The 24,687-nt window shown below is 38.1% G+C and overlaps 1 protein-coding gene across 21 annotated transcripts in view; it reads left to right on the top strand.

Annotated features, from left to right (window-relative positions):
- The window catches only part of MTHFD2L (methylenetetrahydrofolate dehydrogenase (NADP+ dependent) 2 like), a 143,068-nt gene that overhangs the window by 55,515 nt on the left and 62,866 nt on the right, over window positions 1-24,687 (top strand). For 8 of the 21 annotated variants that reach the window (XR_011538675.1, XM_070614642.1, XM_070614643.1 and 5 more), the window contains one exon: window positions 1,360-1,452. Coding sequence is in view for 15 of the 21 variants with exons in the window: in XM_070614642.1 (XP_070470743.1) it covers window positions 1,360-1,452 (93 nt within the window). In the remaining 6 variants the exon portion in view is untranslated. Of the gene's footprint in view, window positions 1-1,359; window positions 1,453-2,850; window positions 2,886-6,895; window positions 7,252-16,718; window positions 16,765-17,889; window positions 20,051-24,687 lie in introns of those variants that run through there. The other 13 variants (XR_011538674.1, XM_070614640.1, XM_070614646.1 and 10 more) reach the window with 5 other exon arrangements.

Genomic DNA, 24,687 nt, shown 5'->3' with positions numbered 1-24,687 from the left:
TATAGTATCCTTTTATTAATGCTGTGTCAACTCCTTTGAAATTTTCTTATCATTGAATGGGTTTGATTTCTTGGGTCTGCTGTTGGCGGGATACTTCTGCTAGGGGTTGGGGAGGAGGTGCTAGGCAGCCTTCAGATTCCTCCTTCACCACTTTCACAGAGTTAAACTGCTTCCTCTTGAATTGGCTCCTCTGCATATGTCTTTGTGTTACCACCCATTGTAAACTGTACTGGGTCCAACAGGGCCACTTCTGCTTTTGTTCCTATTTTCTCTGCTACAAATAAGAGAGATATATTTTGCGTTTTGACGTGAATGCTTCACATTCAGGAAGTATCTTTCTACAGTCGTTTTTGGAGATCTGGGCTGCTGGCTGCCTTTTTATTCTCTACATTTCTTTGCTGCATTTCTCCCGTGTGGTTTCTACTAACTCTGCTGCTCCTGGGTAACTCTTAAGTGTTCTTGGAGTCTGTTAAATGTGTTAAATGTGTCTTCTTGCTAAAAATGGAGATTGTGCAGTTTTTGTTGTCATTAACTGTGTAGCATTTGTATGTTATCCAGGAGGGGAAGAGAGAAGATACTGTCTCACACAGCCATGTTCTTATTTCAAGTCCTTCCTTTGACTGTCCTCGTCGCTGCCTTTGTCTCACTCACATTTTAAACACTGGAATCCATCAGCCTGCTAACCTCTGTTATCACACATCACTTCATTAAAGCATGTATGAATACTTCCTGTTATATCCTAGACCTCTTCATCATTTCCTGAACTCATAATTTCAAAGTTGGTCCATTTTTCCCTGCTCTTCTTTTGGCTTGGAATGCCCTTTTCTTCCTGTCCTGATTAGGTTACACCTGCTTATACTTTAAGACCCTAAAAAACTATATTGCCTCTTTTAGGAACCCTTCCTCGACACCTCCTCAAGATGAGGCACCTGCTACAGACGAGGCAGAAGTAATCTCTCACCAGAGCTCACACAATACGTTGCCCCATTTTTAGTGCACTTATCTTGCTGTCTTCAGTATTTACATATCTTATTATCAAGCTAATGCGCATCCCCTGCATCTGTGTATTAACCTGTCAATACGTTCAAATGCTGGGTTTCTAGGACTCTACTTATAGCTCTCCTCTGATGGTCAGCGCATACCCTCATTTTGGTCTCTGATTTTCCACTGGTCAGTTGAACAGCACTACATTTTGGGTCTTCTAAGTTTTCTTATCTAGCTTTTGTTCTCAAAGTGATTTGATCATTTCAAAGCAATTTTCCTGCCTTTTGGATGTAACTGAAACTACTCTAAAATTGGTGCATTCATAAATTTTGACAAAGCTCTGTAATCATTAACAAGATTTCTTCTGCATTCCAGGTGATGCAACTGTGACAATAGCTCACAGATATACCCCCAAAGAACAATTGAAGATCCATACACAGCTGGCAGATGTTATCATAGTAGCTGCAGGTGAGTCTTTAGTGGCATGTCATCAGCAGAGTAATTCCTGCCCTAATTGCTGACACCTCCATAAGAAGAGCTTCTTGGGAGAGTTAGGTATATGTATGACTAACTTCCATCAACTGTATTCTGCCTCTTGGCAGTCATCATATTGGTCCATCGTACCTACGTTAGCATTTGTCATTTCATTATGGAAAACCCAAACAGCCTTTGGAATGACAGATTAAACACAAAAACAAATGTCACTTTGCCAATTTGTTTGACAGACATGATTGATTCTAAACATGAATGAGCTATGGGGAGACCAGTAGGAAATGCTGTTGAGAAGATAGCAGGGCTAGTTCATGCAGGACCCTGTAGGCCATGGTAAGGACTTTGATATAAGCCAAGGATGGCTGAGAGCAGGAGATTAACATGGTCTGGCTTAAGTTTTTAAAAGATTACTCAGGCGCCAGCCCAGTGGCACAGTGGTTAAGTGCGCATGTTCTGCTTCTCGGCGGCCCAGGGTTCGCCAGTTTGGATCCTGGGTGCGGACATAGCACTGCTTGGCAAAAGCCATGCTGTGGTAGGCATCCCACGTATAAAGTAGAGGAAGACGGGCATGGATGTTAGCTCAGGGCCAGTCTTCCTCAGCAAAAGGAGGAGGATTGGCAGTAGTTAGCTCAGGGCTAATCTTCCTCAAAAAAAAAAAAGATTACTCAAACTGTCTGAAGATGAACTGACTCTAGCGGGGCAAGAGTAGACACAGAGAGAACAGTTTCATTTCATGGATCGATCTAGGTTTTTTTCCATGACTTGTTTTATATTCAAATATACAAAATAATTCTGCCCTTTCCTTCGACTTTTACTCTTGTCAGGTGGTGTTTCTACATTGCAGACAATTGTGATTCTCTTGCTTTCTCCAAGTCTTGAATGAGAGCCTTTCATTTTGTTTGTCAATTAGATGTTAGTGGGAATTCCTAGACCCTGCATTTGAATTGCTGAGTATTTACAAACTATGAAGCGAGAGTAAAAGTTCCAGAAGAAGTTGAGTTTGATGAAGAAAATAATGAGAGTTTAAATTAGTTTCAACCAATTTAATTCACTTTCTTATTCTAATATAGACCCTTTTCTGGAACTCAAAATATATATGTGATGACTCAGGTGGAATAATTCACCTCTTTATAAAGTAAAAATAGAAATACTCCCTTTTCCAGAAGTCACCGGTAAGCTGGTGCAGCTACCCACATTTCCTGTTTTTCTGAGAAATTATATTTAGATGATATCAAATGCAAATTTTTGAACTGGATTGACAGATGTTTAGAGAGGCAATAAACTTTTTCAGGCCACAGATAAACATTAAATGAAATACTGCTACACCAACTGATATGTTCATAGACGACAAATATTACATTGATTTCTTTTTAGAAACACTTGGATTCATACACAAGACTCAGAATTTGGTGAGTAGAGAGGAATTTGAGTTGTCATCTTTGTCCATTGCTAACTTTAGAGAGAATAAAATTTACATTTTTTAAAGGTGCTACTTGAATCTAATGTTAAATTGAAAAGGACATTTCACAATTTATCTTAGTTCCCATTTATCAATTATAATATTGAATGAATATTTTTTTCTAGTAGAGCAAAACCCCTCAGAATGCATTCATGCTCATGTTTTTCTTGTCATGAGAAATGGCAAATGGATGATCAGGCTCCTCTTTCAAGAACAGCTGACATTTTATTGTGACCAAATCAAACTTTATGTCACAAGTCATTATACCACATTGTCGTGATCAATGAGTTTCTCCTGTAGACTGATTGTACACTCCTTTGTAAAGGCCTAAATCAGCACTGTGTACAAGGTGTTAAAAAAATAAGACAGGAGGGGCTGGCCCCGTGGCCTAGTGGTTAAGTTTGATGTGCTCTGCTTCGGCAGCCTGGGCTCATGGGTTTAGATCCTGGGCACGGACCTACACGCTCATCAGGCATGCTGTGGCGGCGATGTACATACAACATAGAGGAAGACTGGCATAGATGTTAGCTCAGGGTGAATCTTCCTCAGGCAAAAAGAGGAAGATTGGCAACAGATGTTAGCTCAAGGCAAATCTTCCTCAGAAAAATAAAAAATAAAAAAATAAGACAGGAAAAGAAAAAAGGAAAATAAAGGAAGAGAAGGGAAAGGAAGGACCAAGTTTATATAAAATTAACAAAATTGGAGCCAGGGGATACTCAGGCCCCTAGGTGTGAAGACAGATTTGAGGCTCTATACCACAGCCACCCTACAGAGTATCCTCTTACCACCAGAGGGCACCAGTCAGGTGTGCAGCTAACTTAGACAGCCGGTTGGCCACACACAGTCCTAATCCTCGCTGAAAGACATTTTGAGTGAAGGCAGTGTGAACAGGTCTTGTTCCCTGCCATGTATTCTAGCTCTAATGCCTCTATCTAGATACCTGGGTATGCTGAATGCTGGAAGGCAGTCCTGTATATAACCTTGCAGTCATCCCGAAGAAATAAATATTTGGATAATGGGAAATTTCGGGAAAGAAATTTGAGAGTTTATGAGAAATAACTAAAGATTGCTACATTTCCACTTCCTTCATAATTATCTGGAGAATTTAAGGGTAAAATGTGTAGATATTGTAAATTACAGTGAAAGTAATGAGAAAGCATGAATTAATATAGAAAGAGATTCCATATAGCCAGACAATAGGAATGAAATATAACTAAATGACCACCTCATGCATTATGTGTGGGAAATAAACAAATACAATTAACAGTGCATATTAAAGAAGGCGATAGTGATCTAATGGCAGAGGTAGCTGGAACAGGGAGGGCTTGATCGTTGTCATAACCAGAATGTCAGCATATATGGAAGCAGTCCCATCTAGGAGTCATGAAGAGTAGAAAGGAGGAGGAGTGTGTGATGTATCAGAAAGATTGATAATGTCTGAGGATGGCAGTGAAAAATCTGGTGATGAAATCTCGGAATGAGCTTGCAGAAGAAAAAAACTAAAAGAGGAAATCATTATGTGAAGATTTTGGAGCATGAATAAAATTAGCTTAGGTTCATATTATTCTCACTTCTCCAGTTTCTCAAATTCCTGTAGTCCTAACCTTATAGGTTTAATGATGTGTATCACTTACCTTTGAAACATTTCCCCACAAAAATTGAGATTTAGACTAATTTAGAAGCTCAGATCTGAAAATCAGATCCTGTCAAACTATACATTTAGAAATAAGAGGTTTCTAGTCCCTACTCAAAGCTACTTCTCTGAGTTTGTGGAGAGAATCAGTCTGTTTCTAGGGCACTTTATTTACTGTGGTTATAGCACTTAACACCTGTTTATAGTTGTCTGCCATCTTCACTAGACTGCACCATGGACAGCACTGGCTTTTTTTTTTTTTTAGCTTGGTAGCCAATTGCTTAGAACAATATCTGACACGTGGTGAATACTCAGTAAATGTATGCTGCATTGATTTTGAGATTACGACTGGAATAAAGGCTTCTTCAAACTGATACAAATTTAGCTGATAAATTTTTTAAAGTATAATTTTATAAGGATGGAATCATGAGTTTAGTTTTTGGTTGATTTATATAGTAGCAGCATTATTTTTGTGAACTACTAAACATTCCTAGTTTATCATTGTAAAGTAATTGCTAAAGCCACAAAAGTGAAGGATTTTTTTCATAAAAGAATGGGTCATGTCATGAAAGTGGTGAATGGACTGATTTGAATATAAATGTTAAGATTAAGAAATTTTGAGGAGGGTACAGAAAGTAAAGAGTCTGTTATAGACATCTAAAATATAGTTACAGTATTAAACAGTTGAATGGAAAGAAGTAGTTTAGAGGAAGGCTAAATTAGCTTGTGTAAGGCTGATGATGAAGAAGGGAGAGCTAGCCAGAATCGGGCACCAATTCTAAGAAGGTGTTAGAAGATCCTTCGTTTCTCTCATATCTCATGCTTCCAGGAAGTTGGGGTAAATCCTAAGTTTACAAAAGTTCTAGGAATCTTCATTATCCAGGCAGGATAGGCAAGTTTCTTCTGGACATTGTCCAAAGGACCCTCCACCCATCTGAGTAAACTCTGTGGAACTAGCTTCCTTCAGAAGATGAGCTGCTGAGGCAATGTCACTTGCATATTAACCTCTGGATGCAGTGTCATAGCCGGTGAAAGCTGGTGTTTTGTCCACTAAGCCATCCCCTCCAGCATGATGAATGAACCTTCACAGTCATAGCTCTAGCGTCTCTATTACAACACTTTTAATGATAGACACTGTAATATAAAACAGGATAAATGGGCAATTCAGTAGAGTAATTTGGAATATTCATACTTACTCGTCATAGAATACAAGGTGACCAACCACCTTCTTTTCACCACTTCTCCCATCATATTATCAAGTTTTAGATACACTCCCATCAAACATCATCCTAGGTTCTCAATAGATTTTTCCCTCTGGTGGATTTCCTCCTCCCTGGAGCAGAATTAGTAATTTTCAGGATGCTAGGACACTGAGAAATTCCAAGGGGTGGGGCATGGAAATAGTCTTTTCCACCATCTGCAGCTCATTCAGCTCCGGAGTGGAGCTTGCTCACTGTCAGCTCTGGGTGCTTCCTGAGTGCGTGCCAGCACATTTCATGGCTTCATTAATGCTGTTGTTCTTCCATATCCTATTTCTCCTTCTCCATCTTGTCCCCTTTAGCCTCTGCTTCTCCACTTAGAATTCCTTCCTGCCTTCCTAAATTTGTCATTTATCTCAATTTTGCCAATTATTTTCAATAGTATAGAGTAGTGTAAATGCATAAGCCTTGCTAGAATAAGAATTCCAGAATTTAAATCCCAACTCTGCCACTTGTTAATTGTGCATCCTTGGTCAAGTCATCTCTCTGAGCCTCAGTTTCTTCAGTGTGAAGAATAATAACCTCTAACACACTGTTATTAAGCTAGTCAACCCATGTAAGCCTTGCTCAGTGCCTAGCGTATTGCAAATACTGAATAAATGTTATAGGCTAATATGTTAGATGTTAGTCCTTTTTAGGCCATTGCATATGAATATTTAAACAATAATTTAGAAATAATAAATCAATTGATTATTAAGCTACAACTTCTATATAATTAAAGGAGTATTCCTTTGGGTTACTTTTAATATTAACTATCAGAGTTGACTGGTCATTATAAACATACATAAATTAATCTAAGCAATGACTTAGACGTACGAGGCCAACTTCATAAAAGCTTTATTTTTACTTAAGATTTGTGGCTTCTCAGGATGACACCAACCTTTGCTCATAGCTGTAGATTCTGTGGTCCCTGGATGAGTCCTCTCTTGTTCTCTCTCTTCTGGAACGGTCTGACTTTGTGAGGGGTTAGGGAAGGTAGAGGCACGTAGGTGAAGGGGTTTGTTCTCTCAGACCTTGACCCACCCATTCTCCTTTCTCCTCCTACCTCTTCTCCCCTCCCCATTTCAGCCCCCACAATCCATCCTGAGCCTCAGTTACCCCGTAGGCCAAGCCTCGCTGATCCACAACAAGCAAGCCTTACCCGTGTACACGAGGGGACGCAACTACTGGGTTTTTTCCTGGTATCAGTAATACATCCCTTCCTTAAAAACCTAGAAAATATGGACAATAAGAGGGGGAAAGAACAGTATTCCCAGCCAAAGCCAACCACAGTTGACAATTTGATGTTTGGTCTTCCACTATTTTATATTTATATGTAAATCCAAATATTTACACAATTCTTTCACTCTGTTCTTACTGTTCGTATTTAACAGCTCCACGCTGTGTACGTGTTTCCTCATAAAATGCGTTCTTCTAAAACATGATTTCTAATGACTCCATCGTGTTCTGTGCTATGGGTACACCATAATTTATTTATTCAGTTTTTGATTTTTGTACATTTAGATTGTTCCTGTCTTTTGCTATTATAAATATTTCAGTAAACAACTGTGAACATCTTTGTAAACACTGAAGATTATTTGCACAAGACACCTTAATATTTATTGTATTGGTCTTAAGTTCTTTATTTGCTTATGAATGCTTACTTATATTCTCAAAAACAAAATTAACATTTAAAGCTTTGTGTATACCGAAGGTTATGTATGTGTTTATAATATTAAGGCATATTTTATGCCTTACATGTGTGTTGTTAATCAGCTTTAGCATATACAAAGCTGGCATATGTGTATCATTCGTAACCCATTCTGTAGGCCTGTTGCCATTACAAATCAGTGCACTGCAAGGCTTTAGGGAAACATGCAAGAAGATAGTAGGGGAAAGGGACAAGAACATGAGACAGTGTGTTATAGTAGAAGCATGGACTAATTTAAAGTAAGGAGGGTCTGGGTTCGATTTCAGTTTTAACCTTAAAAATCACATTTAGGGGCCAACCTGGCGGCGTAGTGGTTAAGTTCACCCACTCTGCTTTGGCACCCCAGGTTCTCGCAGGTTCAGATCCCAGGCGTGGACCTAGCACCACTGTCAAGCAACTCTGTGGCAGCATCCCACATAAAACAGAGGAAAACTGGCACAGATGTTAGCTCAGCAACAATCTTCCTCAAGCAAAAAGAGGAAGATTGGCAACATGTATTAGCTGAAGGCCAATCTTCCTCACACAAACACACACACACACACACACACACACACACACAATCACGTTTAACTCTCTGGGCTTCATTTTCAACTATTACAAAATGAGGTAATACTACTAATGGTACAAGCTGCTGTAAGAATTAAGTGCCTAGCACATAATTGGTACTAAATGAGTGTAGTTTTCCTTCCTTCAGTGTGATACTGTGTTGTGACCCTATGGCTAAAATTACAGTATGCTTCAACTGAAAATATACAAAAATTTATCATCTTGCACCAAAGGACTTGGTTAAGTTGCTGTTACTTTGGTATATAGACTGTAAAAGCTATCTATGAACTATTACTCTTACATTGTTCCTTGGCCCATGTTATTCTCAAAGGGATAAAAACATTCCCTGGAAATCGAGCACTGGAGAAGCATCCTGAGGCCTTGTTTCTTTTTCTTTATTTGCCTGGGACCCTTCTATTTTTTTCTCAACTTGTTATAATTACATGTTCTCATGAAAAAGCAGTTGCAATCATTTCATCTCCAGTGTTTTCACTTGGTGGCGTCAGCACATGGTGAGCTGAGACTGACTCTTCCTTTGGAGGTTCTTCTCTCTACACATATATACACTCCTCTTTTCCATGGGTAAAACAAGCGTCAAAAGCAATAACCAGAAAACTTCTTCAGTAAACAGCAATTAGATCAAAGATCTTTCTTTATTATGGAGAAATACAGATTTCCTTTGAAATGTGTTTTAAATTGTTAAATGATATGATGTTTATACCTAATTCTACTTGGTTACATAGGTGCATGTCACAGGGGGAAAGGGCCCCTTCAAGGTATGTCTCTAGCCATTGGCATCATCATTTTGTTACATTTTTATGAAAAGTCTTCAAAAAATTTATATTATGAAATATTTTAAATATGCATAAAAATAAGCAAAAGAATAGGGGCCGGCCCAGTGGCGCAGCAGTTAAGTTTGCACATTCCACTTTGGTGGCCCAGGGTTCACGGTTCAGATCCCGAGTGCGGACATGGCACCGCTTGGCAAGCCATGCTGTGGTAGGTGTCCCACATATAAAGTAGAGGAAGATGGGCACGGATGTTAGTAAGGGCCAGTCTTCCTCAGCAAAAAGAAGAGGATTGGCAGCAGATGTTAGCTCAGGGCTAATCTTCCTCAAAAAAAAAAAAAATTAAAATTAAAAAAAAGAAGCAAAAGAACAATGTTAACACCTATACAACCACTAACCAGATTTGTCAGATTTGAATATTGTTATGCATGTTTTCAATTTCTACATGCTGTACATTTCTGGAACTTGTTTTGTTCTGATTAACCTTGTACTTTGAAGATTGCTCATGCAAATGCATGCAGCACTAATTGTATGGCACTCAATTACTTGAGTATCCACTTTCTGTTGACGGATACGTAGTATATAATTTCCAATTTATTGTTCTTATAAACAGTGCTATAGTGTAAACGGCTGTACATATTTCCTTGGGTTCATTCACTCTTTCAGCAGATATTAATTTTGCCCCTACTTATATCAGGATCTACATCAGGTGCTGGAACACAAATACACATAAAATATAGTTCCAGCTCGTGAGAAATTCAGAATCTAGTAGAGGAGAAAGATATGCAAACAAGTTAGTGTAATACAGTTTGTTAATACAGTATTAGAGGTGTGTGTGTGTGTGTGGATATGTCTATGCCTATATATGTCTGGCTATTATCTAGGCAGACAGAAAGAGAAAGAAAGAGAGACAGAGAAATAGAGAGACAATGACCAAGAGGGACACAGAGAGGGACCACTGAAGAGGGAGTGACAGCTGTGTTTCACTGACTCTGAAGATGGATTGATTGAGCTGGGTCCCATCCTACAGAATGAACAGAAATCCACTGAGCAGAATCAAAGAAAAGGGGGACTTCTGGCAGTTTAGACATGTAAAACACTGTGAATATATCAAAGAAAATGTTAACTATTTCAAAATGATAGATGCCTGTCTGTGAGTGGTAAAAGATAAACCTGAGCATTTAGGAAGGGCCAGACAGCAAAATAAATGAGATTTGGATTTTATCCTGTAGGTCATGGGTGATCTTTAAATAGTTGTAAGCATTGGAATAATTTAAATTTTAGAAGGATTACTTTGGGTTACCAGATAAGGGATGAGGCTGGAAGTAGCATTGATGTGGTTTTAAACTAATATAGGAGTAATTGAAAGTGAGACAGAGAAACAGAAAGACTTTCTGGCTTTGCATCCTGGGTACATGGTGTTACCATTAACAAGGAAGAGCATATAGAATGGAAGCGAGGTTCAGGAGGGGTAGAAGATGAGTGGGTGGGAGGAGATGATGAATTCCATTTGAGCTTGTTGAGTTTGAGACACTTGTGGTATATTCAGGTGGAAAAGTCCAGTAGAGGATTGAGATATGTGGATTTGGGGTTTGGGAGAGAGCTCTAATCTGGAGTGACAGGTTTGGAAGTCATTAGCATCAACAGTATGGGACACTGAGGCATGGGCCATACCATCTAGAGTGAGCTTGTTTGTACTGTGTGGATTGAGCAGTCCTATTCTGAAATGTCTGAAGCGTGTTGGTTGATGTAAGTTACATAACATTGCCTTCTTGCCTCTGTCTAACCAGTGCCAATGAAAGATGGCCTATTCTTGCTGCAGCATTCACTTTGAATAATTGTGTAAGAAAAAAATTTTTTTCTGAAACTTTGCTGTTTTATACCTATTGTTCTCTTGTAACCCCACCCTTTATCATCTTTGAAAGCATTTTTTAAGTAACGTGAGAAAATGTCTTTAAGCCAAAATACTCTCTGTAGTAGAGACAAAATTATATTCTAAAAATAGAATGATTGACTTAACTTCACAAATGTTGAATGTTTTACATGTATAAATTTAAGCTTAATTAATAAATGTTTCTCACAGTCTGTATTTTCTGTTCACGCTTGCATTTCTGGTCTGTGCATGATGAGTTTGTCCTGACCGTCCAATGCTTTACCATCTGATGCATTTGATTCCCATTATATTTGCTTGGCCATGTTACCCTCTTGATGTGCTTTTTCCAGCCTTAATTCTCACAGCCTATTGTATTTTCATAGTAGTTTTGTCCATAGAAAGCCCGGTTTCAGTAACCATGTATTTCCCATGTCTATTATTTAATAATTTTAATGCTTTATAAAACAGGAAGAAATTGTTTCCTCAATCCTTTATGGTCTGAGTATCTGATTTCTGAGCCTGGGTTGCCTAACTTTTTCTTGAAACTTCTGTTGACGTAAATTCATTCTTATTCTTTAAAAAATGGGACCTGAAAATGAAAGTTCTGCATGCTCTGGATGTGCTCTGTCATTCTTTCTGGTCATCTATTCCTGACCAGTCTATTTTTCTGGTCATCCAGTCTATTTTTTTGTATTTATTCTTCCATCCTTGTATTGTCCATTCAACTCTCCTGAGGTTCTGGTCAAGGCAGACATGATCAAGACATTCAGTGTCTACATGCTAGTAGGGATTAAAAGCCCTCTATCCGCCTGTTAGCAAATGATTATCTCTGCCTTCAAAGCAGGATAGGTTCTAGGGTATCTAATCCATAGCTAACAAAGGCTGGTGTCTAGAGCCATGATATTTTCCCTGGTGTATCAGTAGATGATTTAAAATCTACTCTAAGGCTTCTGTGCCCTTTTTGAGTATGTCCCTTGAATATTATCACCCACTTCAACAGATGACTCTAATAAATGCTATCTGGACCACATGGAAGAGAAAGTTTCAGGCATTTTTTCTACCATACCTTCGGTGGGCTTACCTCTTTGTAATTTATTGGTTTTTTCTTAGACTTTGCTTTATATGAGGCTGTATCAAGTCATAATTTATAGTTGTAGAAACCTGTTTAACAACACCCATGGTAAGGCATAAAATATGCCTTAATACTAGTAAATTTTAAATACATCATGCTAACATGGGATGACATTGGTTGCCTTTATTTAAAGTAGAAAAGTCCTCTCTCAGGTATCACATTGTGAATTTTGCAGTGTAACCAAATAATAAAAGAGGAGAAGGAGAATGGAAACACGGAGGACGTAGATAAGGTACAGTATGTGATGAGTGAAGAACAGTAAGAATTACAGGGGAACAGCACTGAAGGTGACCACATTGAGGGGACAGCATTCAAGTGACTCCCACTGTATTGTGACCTCCAATAGCCAAAACCATGTCTTATTTATCTTTGCATTTCTTGTACCCAGTGAAGAACCTTGCATGGGGACTAGAAAACTCACTGTTGATTGAATAAAATTCCTTCTTTGAAAGTCAGGTGCTTATCTTGGTTTGACCTTTTTTCCTAGCTGAGGAAGGCCTTCACAGGGGCAGATGATCTCTTCAGGATCCATTCAACCTTAGATTCTCCTTATGTCTTGTTTGGGGCTGTTCCACTTTATGAAGGCTTAATATGGCATTACATCAGCAGCACTGACTCAGAGCTTGCACCTGCAGAATTCAAGGGTTAGGTAGGGAGGAGGCAGAGAAACAGCTGAGAAATGATGACTGTCCTCAGTGAAAGAACGAGAAAATGCTCTTGCTTTGCTCTCTAGTGTGGGTAGGACTATGAGCCCTTCTTTGGTGAAGTCATCATTTCTGTGGTATATTCAGAGTGTGTGGTATTGCTCGATGTCTCTTCCAAATATGTGTTGATTGGCAGAAAGTGAAATGATTTCATTAGATCTATAGTCGGTCATTATTAGTTGTAGCTTTGCAGTAACATCCACATACCTGATTAAAATCCAGGAAAATTGAAAATTAAAAAAGAAATTCAGGGATCAAAATGTCACACATCAACACTTGTGTAGTAATCTGAACAGAGGCGGTGTTTGAAATGGGCTATGGAGACTCTGACTGTGCACCTGGCTACCTGCTTTAGGTGTGGCTTTGGTTCTGAGGGAGAGCAATGAGAAGGAAGGAACCACTGTGTTGGCATGGATCTCCTCAGGCAGCTTTCTAAGTCCCTTCTTTTTACCCATTTGTGTAGTCAGAAAAAGGTTTCTAACTCTGGCTCTTCATCTTTCACCTAAGTGCATTTCCTCCAAATTTATTTCTGATTTGGGTCATTAATAATTGCTTATTTTAGAACAACTTACCTTTGTTACAAAACCTGAGGATTAATGAGTACTGTGCATGAGTGTGGGCTTTATTACTGTGGTTGGAACAAATTCAAATAAGTCATAGTTCTTCTCTGAGTGTGCAGATTGCAGGCAATTCACTCTTAGTATCTTACTAATATGTGCCCTTTAAATCACGATCCTAATCAATATCAGAGATCAGATATTCCATTGCAAAAACAAGGCAGATTCAGTTCAATAATATTCTATTGCGTTTCTGTTGTGTGTTTCATAATTCATTCTAAAACATATTTTAAAGATAACCAGGAGGATTCATTATCTCTGTAAAATACACACACACAAATGCAACAGATGCATGACGCACACAGCAAAGGACACATAATAATTATAATATACATTCTTCCCAGGATAGTTGGTCAGGATATTCCTAAAAATAATGTGGTACACCATGTCAGAATGAATGAGAATCGCCCCTTGTATATTAAGACCACACACTCTGTATATCTTTTACGTCACTAAGATATCACCCCGTATTTACTTTTGTTGAATAAAAAACTATTTGAAGGAGTTTCCCCCTCCTTTACTTTATGATAAATTCTCTGACTTTTTACTGGAAGCTCTTCAAAGGAGTACTGAATGGCTTGGAAAGAACTCAAAAATGGCGTTAGTTTACAATGGGCACTAGATTAGAGAGTAAACTTTATTTAATATAAATAAATAGATTTTAAAACTTGTTTCACATATAAGCTTATCAACAGACACTATCTCAGTTCCCCAAATCCTACATCTAGGGAGGCTTGCAGAGATAATATTCAGGGATATCCATCACAGGTTTATTTATGATAGCAAAAAGTTGGACAGCCTAAACACCCAACACATGGGGACATTTAATGAATGATGGTGTAGCTACTAAAAGGAATTCCTACAGCCAATTATATTTTGAAAAATATATTTATTAGATTACATCCGTGATAAAAATCCAAATATGAACCTTCCTCCCCCAACACACACACACACATTGACAAACAGAAAAACAAAGATGGAAGAAAAATACAACTTGAGAAGAGTGGATATCTCTGGCTAGTGGGGAATAGGTGATAAATAAATATTGATTCCTTCTTTATCTTTCTCTGAATTCTCCAAGATGTATTGATCTCATAATTATAAAATTAAAAAATATTAAGATGATCCATTCCCAATCCATGTCAAGTTTCTGCCTGCTGTCCATGTTGTCTTCTGGGACTGTTAACTTTTTAATATAGAGGAGCATGGGAGTGGTGTACTAAACTGAAATAGCTCCTGTCCTACAAAGTACCAAACATGTTAATTAAATGGCTTTTCTTGGAAGAAAAGAAGTGAAAAGAGATGTGAATTAAATGAATGAATTGCATGAGATGTAAATTATATCTCAATTTGTTGTTATTAGTGCTATGGAGTCAATTCCGACTCCTAGCGACCCTGTGTACAGCAGAGTGGAACCCTGCCTGGTCGTTCTGCACCATTCTCTTGCCTTCTGATGTTATATCAGACAATGCTCTGCTACTATTCATAGGGTTTTCATGGCCAATTTTTTTCGGAAGTGGGTGGCCAAGTCATTCTTCATAGTCTCTCTCGGTCTAGAACACTGAAACCTGTCCACCATGAGTGAGCCTCTGAAATATTTGAAATACCAGTGGCTTAGCTCTCCGTATTACAGCAACACGCAACCACCACAGAGGGGTGGTGTGGTTCCCTGACTGAGAAATGAACCCCTGCCACATGGTTAGAGCACCAAATCTTAACCACTAGGCCACCAGGGCTGGCTATATCTCAGTAAAGATTACAAAAAAAAAGAGAGAGATGGAAAACTGAAAGACCTAGGGATGCTCAATTTTGGCTTTTAAATTCACTTCCAAATATATAGAGTAAAGAAGTCATCTAGTTTTCAATTAGCACCAAGAAGGAGTGGAGCAAGCATATGAAGGAAATAGGTAGGAACGGAAAACCTGTACCTGCTCTCATTTGCATTCCTGACTCCTACCTTTGCCATTCTGTCTTGAACATCCCTTGCTGCCGAAGCTCTTTCCTCTTGCCTCGAGCCCCTAGAGCTATCCAGATGTCATTAATACCTTGTAATGCTGAGGTCAACTGAGGACAAATCCAGATTTTAACTGAAGCAGGCTTTATATTAAATAGGGCCACATCCATTTTTTTGCCCCTATATAAATATTTTAAACCTTAGAAAAACCCATATAGTTTCAAATTTATCTGATTCATCTCCTGCACTAGCTAATCCTTGATATATAAGGACTAGCTTATATATCAAAATAACTTATATATCAAAATAGCTTATATACCAAAAATATATAAGAACATTAAAATTTTTTCCTATATGATTAAATAACATATTCTCATATTTATGAGTATCATGGGATATTATTTTTGAAAATGTGATAGTTGTTATCAAACAGATTTTAAAATAATCTTTGAATAGAGAGTTTCAGTATAGGCTTTTCATCATTTTATTTATTTAAATATCAGTGTTCATAATGTTTGTTATAATAATGACTCATATTTATTGAGCATTTCTGAAACATCATCTTATTTAAACCTCATAACACCCTTATGAGGTCAGTAAGGTTATTATCCTTATATTATAGATGCAAAATATTGAGGCTTAAAGTGAATTGATTTGTCCCTGGTCATGTAATGAAGTGGTTGAACCAGGACTAGAAAACCCCTGATCTTGATTCATCATTCTGCTTTTGGGTTTTGCTGCCATGATTTTGGAAAGTGCCATGTGCTTGTATTTTCCTTGTTTATTTGCTTTATCTTAAGTGACAATGTTATAATAATTGAAGAAGCAGGCATCAGGCATGCATAACTCTTTCTCAAGAATTTATAGTTATGTTGGTCACACTTCGTATTTTATTAGTAACACTTCTTAATAGAACCAAAGGGGCATATTTATGGAAGACGAAAAATTAGCATGCATTTAAATTTGCAAAGCTTTCAGAGTTGTGACTACAATTCTGTAACTCTCTGCCAATAAATAACATTTCACATTCCGATATTCAAATAGCAAAAAAGTTGGCATTTTCCTAAGCTGAGTAGAGTATTACTACATCTTTACTTCCAGTTCTGCTTTTACAAAACACAGCCTGCCATATGTGTCCCTTTCATAGTGTGTGGCGATGATGAAGAGCATGCTCACAGAGTGATGCTGACATTCTTTAGGAATCAATAAGCTGCTGAAAGGGGCAAAAATTATGCTTTCATCTCCATTCCGTTTTGTCATAGACTCATATTTGTTTCTAGCAAAATATGTGCTTCAACTGGAAAAATTAAGCTCCTGGTAGCTTTTTTATATGACTTTTATGACCAAGGAATTAATTTATAAATCAATCAAAATCTTTTTTTTTACCTCTTTTTGTTCTTGCATATTCATTAAATGGTTTCTCACCATCAAATGTGCCTTGTTAGAGATTCTGGCCTGTGACTCTGGGTGGAAACTAGTTGGTGCACCACTCATCCTAGATTATTTAGGTCAAGGAAAGTCTCCCCCTTCCTTTCCCACCAAAGAGACAAAAATAACAACTCGCTATTTATCACTTTTGTTTCCTAGAATCATCTAGAGATCATAGTCACATCACAGTGGTGGCTCAAAACAGGTAAAATCGGGGCAATTTTAGTGCATTTCTATGTGGTCCTTTAGCCGTACTTGTTTTTTTTTTCTTTTTTCTTTTTTTTTAAGGAAGATTAGCCCTGAGCTAACTACTGCCAATCTCCTTTTTTTGCTGAGGAAGACTGGCCCTGAGCTAACATCCATGCCCATCTTCCTCTACTTTATATGTGGGACGCCTACCACAGCATGGCTTTTGCCAAGCCGTGCCATGCCTGCACCCGGGATCCGCACCAGCAAACCCTGGGCCACTGAGAAGCGGAACGTGCGAACTTAACCGCTGCACCACCCGGCCAGCCCCTAGCCATACTTGTTTTTTACCCTAAAGAAATAACTAAGGATATTCACAAAATGAATTGAATTGCTAAAATTGCCAAAAGGAGATTAACAATGACATTTATTTATGGAAATTTAATTCTACCCTGACTTCTTTGGAAGAAAAATTTTGAAGAAACTTATAGAAAAAGACAGACATTTTAGTAATATAGAAAGAAGATCATTTACAGTAACTTAATATCAGTAAAGCTGTATACAATACAATATTCAGATTGTGTTTGAGATTTCAATTAGAAGACTAAGAAGCCAAAGGCAATTGTCATTCATCAATTGTCATGCTCTGTGCTTTCATCTAATTTTATTTTTATAGCAAACCTAGGGCAAGGAGTGGGAAATATTATTGTGTTTATTTTTATAACTGTGGAATATAATCTTACCATTAGTGTAAGATCACACAATTCATAATTGTCAAGGTGGAGATCTGTTTGTTGCCAAAGCTCAAGTTCCTTCCCATGAGAAGACTGTGTACTTGTGCAGACCAAATGGCAAACCTGACTACCCTCCTGGGTAACTACTGGTTCCTAATGCAGAGCTGTCAATATCATTCCATTTTCCCCCATGAAGAATTACTCATACCGTACTTTGCCCTGTCGTGTCACATGGAGCAGAATCACAGGTGTACATCTACATTTCCCCCTGAAATTTGTGGTTGGGAACTCCTGGAATTTCTGCTCACTTCTCTTTCCCCTCTTGCCGTCCTTGCTGCCACTGCCAGCTAAGACCTTTCCAAGACCTGCAGAGACTCTTACAGCTGTTTCACTTTCTTCCTTCTCCACAGCCCTGCAGTGCCAGCTAAGCCAATTAAATTATAAGCACAAATGGAAGAAACTTCTCAAATAATGTTCTCTCTCCTCTTGGAAACTCTTCCCTCCTCACCACCAAGAAAAAAAGAAACATCTCACAAAGAATACTTTGAGTTTATTGGTCAGAATTCTTAGGATTTATCTGTTATCTCCAGATGTCTAATAGGTGCTCACTGAACTGTGTTCAATTGCTTCCTCACATTAACTCCTTTTCACCAAGTTAAAGTGTAAGGGACAAGAGGCTTGGGGACTTTCCTATTTTCCCATGGGACTCTTTTCTCTTGTCTTTCTCCTAATCAATGTGCTGCTTCCCAAGGACTGGCATACCTAGCTGGTCTAAAGCTACACTCTCCCTCCCTCCCTTTGTGTACTCAACACATTTGTTAAGCACCTAGTAGTGTCAGGCACTGTGTTAAGTGCTGGGCGTACAACAAATCTCACTTAGTTTCTGCCCTCATGGAGCTTGAAGTCTATTCTAAACAGACATTAGTCAAATAATGACAAGCAAATGTAAAGGTGAAGTTTGAAAACTGCTGAGAGGAAAGTTCAAGGGCTATGGGTGTATATGCAGAGGGGAGCTTAGTCTAGTGTCAGGATTGCTGTGGCCACAGAAGGCCTCCTGGAGGAAGCGGCTATTCAGCTGGCATACACTTTTCAAGAATTTGTTAATAATAAGCAATAAAGACCTTTGCAGTTTTCTTTCCTTTTACCAGTTTTAACTAGGCACCTTGTGCACATCTGGTGTATTTTTATTATAGTGCATTTCAGTTTTACCAGTCACCTTTCATACCATACGTTTGAATTCTCTGAGGACAGGGGCTCTGTTGGTTATCCTTGCACTCCCTGTGTCAGCCTGTCTCATTATGCTCCTCTTAGGCTGCATGGGAACGGGTTGCTATGGTTGGATGAGAATTCTACCATGAAGTCTTGAAGCTTTCTCAAATCCACTTTTGTGGATTTTGTTGATTTTTTTCAAAACAAGCATTGGCCTTTTTTGGTATTTAGTTTTATTATTTTCTTTTATTTGTTTGTTTTAACAAGCGTTTTGTTTACCTCAAAAATTTATTTCCTTGATTTGCCTGCATTCATCTCAGGCCTCTTCAGAGTTCCATGCTCTGCATATTTTTGGTGTTTCCAAATGAATATGAATGTGTCGCCCTTGTTTTTAGTTTGGTCCTTGCATCACAAAGTAAGCAACAGTAATTCTCCCAAAACAAAGCTTGTCGGCAAGGTAACAGGGCCACGTATTAAATCCCTATGAGGACAGAGTGGTTTTCTCACATTCTCTCAGAGTGCCCATTCTTTCCTGACTTTGGCATGTACACTGACCTCATCTATGGCAGTGGACTCTGTGAGGTTTGGCCCCAAACGTTGTTTAATAATATTGTTTTTGTGCTTTATGGAGGCCCAAAATTAGAAATAACACCATTCAGCTTGTTGATAGGTGTGACAGAGCAATCCTCTTGCTACTGTTTGTTCCAACTGTTGTTATGTTATTATTATATGTTTAAAGTTGTGCCACTCCCTGTTTGGGGGGGTGCGTCTCAAGTGAAGAGTGAGATCATTCATTGTATTCATCACCACAGTCTTTCCAATCTTCAGGGAGTGGTATGATCCTTAGACCAGAAAGATGGATGGGATGGGGAGGTCTTTTCTTGGTGTAGAGATAGATCCTTTTATTGGCTTGAAGGAAATGGGTCAGAGTGCCCCATGGTCTGCCTTTGTCAGTGGGAAGGAAGATATCAAAGCAAAGACTGGTAGTGGGTACAGAAGGCATCCAGGAGAGTTGTGGTGGATTTGAACTAGCCCTCTGGGCTAGACTATAGTTTGATTTCAAGCAAACTTAGAATTTTGCAAAAGCAGTGCTCCCAGTGTGAGCTTAAAAGCTTTTCAGTACTTAACATTTCTTTCTCATGAGATCAATGATGATATTAACAAGTAAGATGTTTTGTATCATATAACAATATGTGACAACATTTGGAAGATCTGCATAACTCAATTAAGTGATATTTTCCAAATAAGCAATGCATGATGACACTAAATCCATTAAAAGTATAAGATAGATCAATATTGGATTTTAATATTACAAAGTATAGGAAGCTCATTGAAATGGCTTCAAATTCCATAAGGCAAAAACCGTTAAGAAACTATTACTTGAGGGAGTGACATCAGCATCATGGCAGAATGAGTTCTTCGCTTAGACTATCCTCCCTAAGGTACAAAGAAAAGACACTGATAAACCAACAGAGGACATTCACACAATACAGTAGACATCTGAGAGATCCATGCAGTCATTCGTCTGAAGGTGGAGGTGCTGAACCCCCCCAGGAGGTAGTGGAAAGAGGTAAGGGGATCTCCTCTTCCTCCCTGAATGGCAGCAATCTAGGGCATGGGAATGCATGTGGCTCTGAGAGGAGAGGGTGGAAAGGGAAGCCCTCCACGGGAACGCCTTGGCTCTCAGAGTTGCATTCCAGCCCATGGGAATGCTCAATGCCAAGGAGGCTAAGCAATTGTGGGGATGTCTTCACCAAACTGACCAGCCCAAGATGGCAGATAGCAAGTTCAGAGTGGGAGCATCTCCGGGATCTCAAATGCAAAAGAAAGCACCCCTCCCCCAACATGGTACACCAGCTCGGCTGGTCAGTCAGAGCAAGGGACCCCTGCCAGAGCACCTGCACACCTACATGTGTAAAGCAGCAGCAGCCAGCAGGCAAACACAGACAGACCCTGTCAGCACAGCTTCCAAAGGACAGGCACGGCTGCTGGGATCGCAGTGGCTCAGAATGCACAGCTCCTGCCCACCCCCTGCCATGGTGGCAGGTGGAATCTGCAACCAGATACTACCACTGTACGATGGCACAAACCTACTACATCAAATAGTATGAAGAAGTATATCAACCCTCCAGACCAGAAGGAAAATGACAAGTACCCAGAAATCAATCCTGAAGTCACAGAAATTTGCAATCTAAATGACAGAGAATTCAAAATAGCTATCATAAAAAAGCTCAATGAGTTATAAGAAAACTCAGAAAGACAGTTCAATTAAATCAGGAATAAAATTAATGAACAGAGAGATTTCTTCACAAAAGATACTGAAACTATAAAGAAAAACCAATCAGAAATGTTGGAGATGAATGAGATGAAGAAAAATCTGGAGTCCTTAAGTAACAGAGCTGATATTATGGAGAACAGAATTAGCAATTCAGAGGATAGAAATATAGAAATGCTTCAGATGGAGGATGATAGAGAATTAGGACTAAAAAGAAATGAAGAAATTCTCTGAGAAATATCTGACTCAATTAGGAAATGTAACATAAGGATTATAGGTATTCCAGAGGAAGAAGTGAGGGAGAAAGGAACAGAAAGCTTGTTTAAAGAAATAATAGCCAAGAACTTCCCAAACCTGGAGAAGGGGCTGGAATTACAACTAAAGGAAGCTAATAGAATTCCTAATTATTTGAATGTAAAAAGACTTTATCCAAGGCATATATTAGTAAAACTGGCAAAAGTCAATGACAAAGAAAAATATTAAGGGCAGCAAGGCAGAAGAAAATAACCTACAAAGGAAACCCTGTCAGGTTTTCAGCAGATTTCTTAGCAGAAACCTTACAGGCTAGGAGAGAGTGGAATGAGATATTCAAAATTCTGAAAGATGAAAACTTTCAGCCAAGACTACTCTATCCAGCAAAAAATATCCTTCAGATGTAATGGATAAAGAAAAATATTCGAAGATAAACAGCAGCTGAGGGAGTTCATCAACATAAGACCCTGCTACAAGAAATGATCAAGAAGGCCCTCATACCTGGAAAAACAAAGAAAGGATTTACAAAAGCTTGAGCAAGGAGATAAATAGACCAAAAAACCCCCATATAATTGCAGCTAACTATCAGAACAAGTTAGCAAACAATTATAACATTGAAGATAAAGTGAAAGAAAACATAAAAAATAACCATAATCACTTTATTTTAACCACAAACTCACCACACAAAATGGAGTAAGTTGTGACAACAATAACTTAGATGGGGAAAAGGAAAAGGAAGGAACCTACTTAGACTAAGGAAATAAGAGGGTATCAGAAAATGGACTATCTCGTCTATGAGATCTTTTATAGAAACCTCATGGTAACCACTAAACAAAAAATCAGAACAGAGATGCAAATGATGAATAAAGAGAAAACCATCATAGAGAACCACCAAAATGAATTGGCAGTCAGAAATACATGGGATGAGAAACAAGGGAAATACAGAACAATCAGAAAACAATCAATAAAATGGCAGTATTAAACCCTCATACATCAATAATCACTCTAAATGTAAATGGATTGAATTCTCCAATCAAAAGACACAAGTGGCTGGATGGATTAAAAAACAAGTCCCAACAATATACTGCCTCCAGGAAATACATCTCAGATCTGAAGACAAACACAGGTTCAGAGTGAAGGCATGGAAGATGATAGTCCAAGCTAATGGCAAACAAAAGAAAGCAGGTGTTACCATTCTTATATCAGACAAAGTAGACTTCAAGATAAAAAAGACAATGAGAGAAAAAGAAGGGCAGTATATAATGATAAAGGGACACTCTACCAAGAGGACATAACCTTTATAAATATACACACCTAACACAGGAGCACCAAAGTATATAAAGCAGCTATTAACAGACATAAGAGGAGAAATAAACAGAAACACAATAATAATAGGGGGCTTCAACACCCCACTTACATCAATGGGTAGATCATCAGACAGAATGTCAACAGGGAAATAGTGGAATTAAATGAAAAACTAGACCAAATGGATATAGAACACTCCATCCAAAAACAGCAGCATACGCATTCTTCTCAAATGCTCATAACACAGTCTCAAAAATAAACAATATGTTGGGAAATGAGGCAAGCCTCAATAAATTTAAGAAGACTGAAATCATCTCAAGCATCTTTTCCAACAATAATACTATGAAACTAGAAATCAACTATAAGAAAAAGGCTGCAAAAGGGACAAATATGTGGAGATTACGCAGTGTGCTACTGATCCATTCGTTCATGGGTCACTGAAGAAATTAAAGGGGAAATAAAAAAATATCTGGAGACAAATGAAAATGAAAATACACCGTACTACACCATATGGGATGCTCGAAAGTGGTCCTGAGAGGGAAATTCATTGCAATACAGTCCTACCTTAACAAACTAGCAAGATTTCAAATAAGCAATCTTAAACTACACCTAACAGAACTAGAAAAAGAAGAACGAACAAAGCTCAAAGTAAGCAAAAGGAGAGAAATAATAAAAATTAGAGCAGAAATAAATGAAATCGAAACCAAAAAAAGACAGTAGAAAGGATCAATGAACTAACAGCTGTTTTTTTTTGGAAGATAAACAAAATTGACAAACTCTTAGCCAGACTCACTAAGGAAAAAAGAGAAGGATCAAATAAAATTAGAAATGAAAGAGGAGAAATTACAACAGATACCACAGAAATACAAAGGATTATAAGAAAATACTATGAAAAACTATATGCCAACAAATTAGACACTATAGAAGAAGTGGATAAATTCTTAGACTCATACAACCTCCCAAAACTGGATCAAGAAGAAATAGAGAATCTGAATAGACCAATCACAAGTAAAGAGATTGAAATGGTAATCAAAAACCTCCCCAAAAATAAAAGTCCAGGACCAGATGGTTTCCCTGGAGAATTCTACCAAACATTCAAAGAAGATTTAATACCTATCCTTCTCAAACTATTCCAAAAAATTGAAGAAGATGGAACAATTCCTAACACATTCTATGAGACCAATATCACTCTGATCCCAAAGCCAGACAAGACAACACAAAGAAGGAGAATTACAGGCCTGTGTCGCTGATGAACATAGATGTAAAAGTCCTCAACAAAATATCGGCAAACCAAATACAGCAATACATTAAAAGGATCATACACCATGATCAAGTGGTATTTATACTAGGGATGCAAGGATGACTCAACACCCACAAATCAATCAATGTGATACACCACATTAACAAAATGAGGAATAAAAATTACATGATCATCTCAATAGATGCAGAGAAAGCATTTGACAAGATCCAACATCCATTTATGACAAAAAAAAAAAAAAACTCTCAATGAAATGAATATAGAAGGAAAATACCTCAACATAATAAAGGCCGTATATGACAAACTCACAGCCAACATCATACTCAATAGGGAAAAACTGAAAGCCATCTCTCTGAGAACAGGAACAAGACAGGGTGCCCACTCTCACCACTGTTATTCAACATAGTACTGGAGGTTTTGGCCAGAGCAATTAGGCAGGACAAAGAAATAAAAGGAATCCAAATAGGCAGTGAAGAAGTGAAACTCTTGCTGTTTGTAGATAATGTCATTTTATATATAAAAAACCCTAAAGAATCCATCAGAAAACTATTAGAAATAATCAACAGCTACAGCAAAGTTGCAGGGTACAAAATCATCTCTAAAAAACAGTTGCATTTCTAAACTTTAATAATGAACTAACAGAAAGAGAACTCAAGACTAAATCCCATTTATCCCTTTTGAAACAAAAGGAATAAATATCTAGGAGTAAATTTAACCAAGCGAATGAAAACATGTACAGCAAAACTGTAATACATCATTGAAAGAAATTGATGATGACTTAAGGAAATGGTAAGATATTCCATGCACATGGATTGGAAGAATGAACATAGTTGAAATGTCCGTACTAGCCAAAGCAACCTACAGATTCAGTGCAATTCCAATCAGAATGGCAGTGACATTCCTCACAGA

The sequence above is a fragment of the Equus przewalskii genome, chromosome 3, assembly GCF_037783145.1.
Source record: "Equus przewalskii isolate Varuska chromosome 3, EquPr2, whole genome shotgun sequence".
Lineage (NCBI taxonomy): Eukaryota > Metazoa > Chordata > Mammalia > Perissodactyla > Equidae > Equus > Equus przewalskii.
Note: the sequence above shows the minus strand (reverse complement) of the source record. Positions and strands in the feature narration are given on the sequence as shown.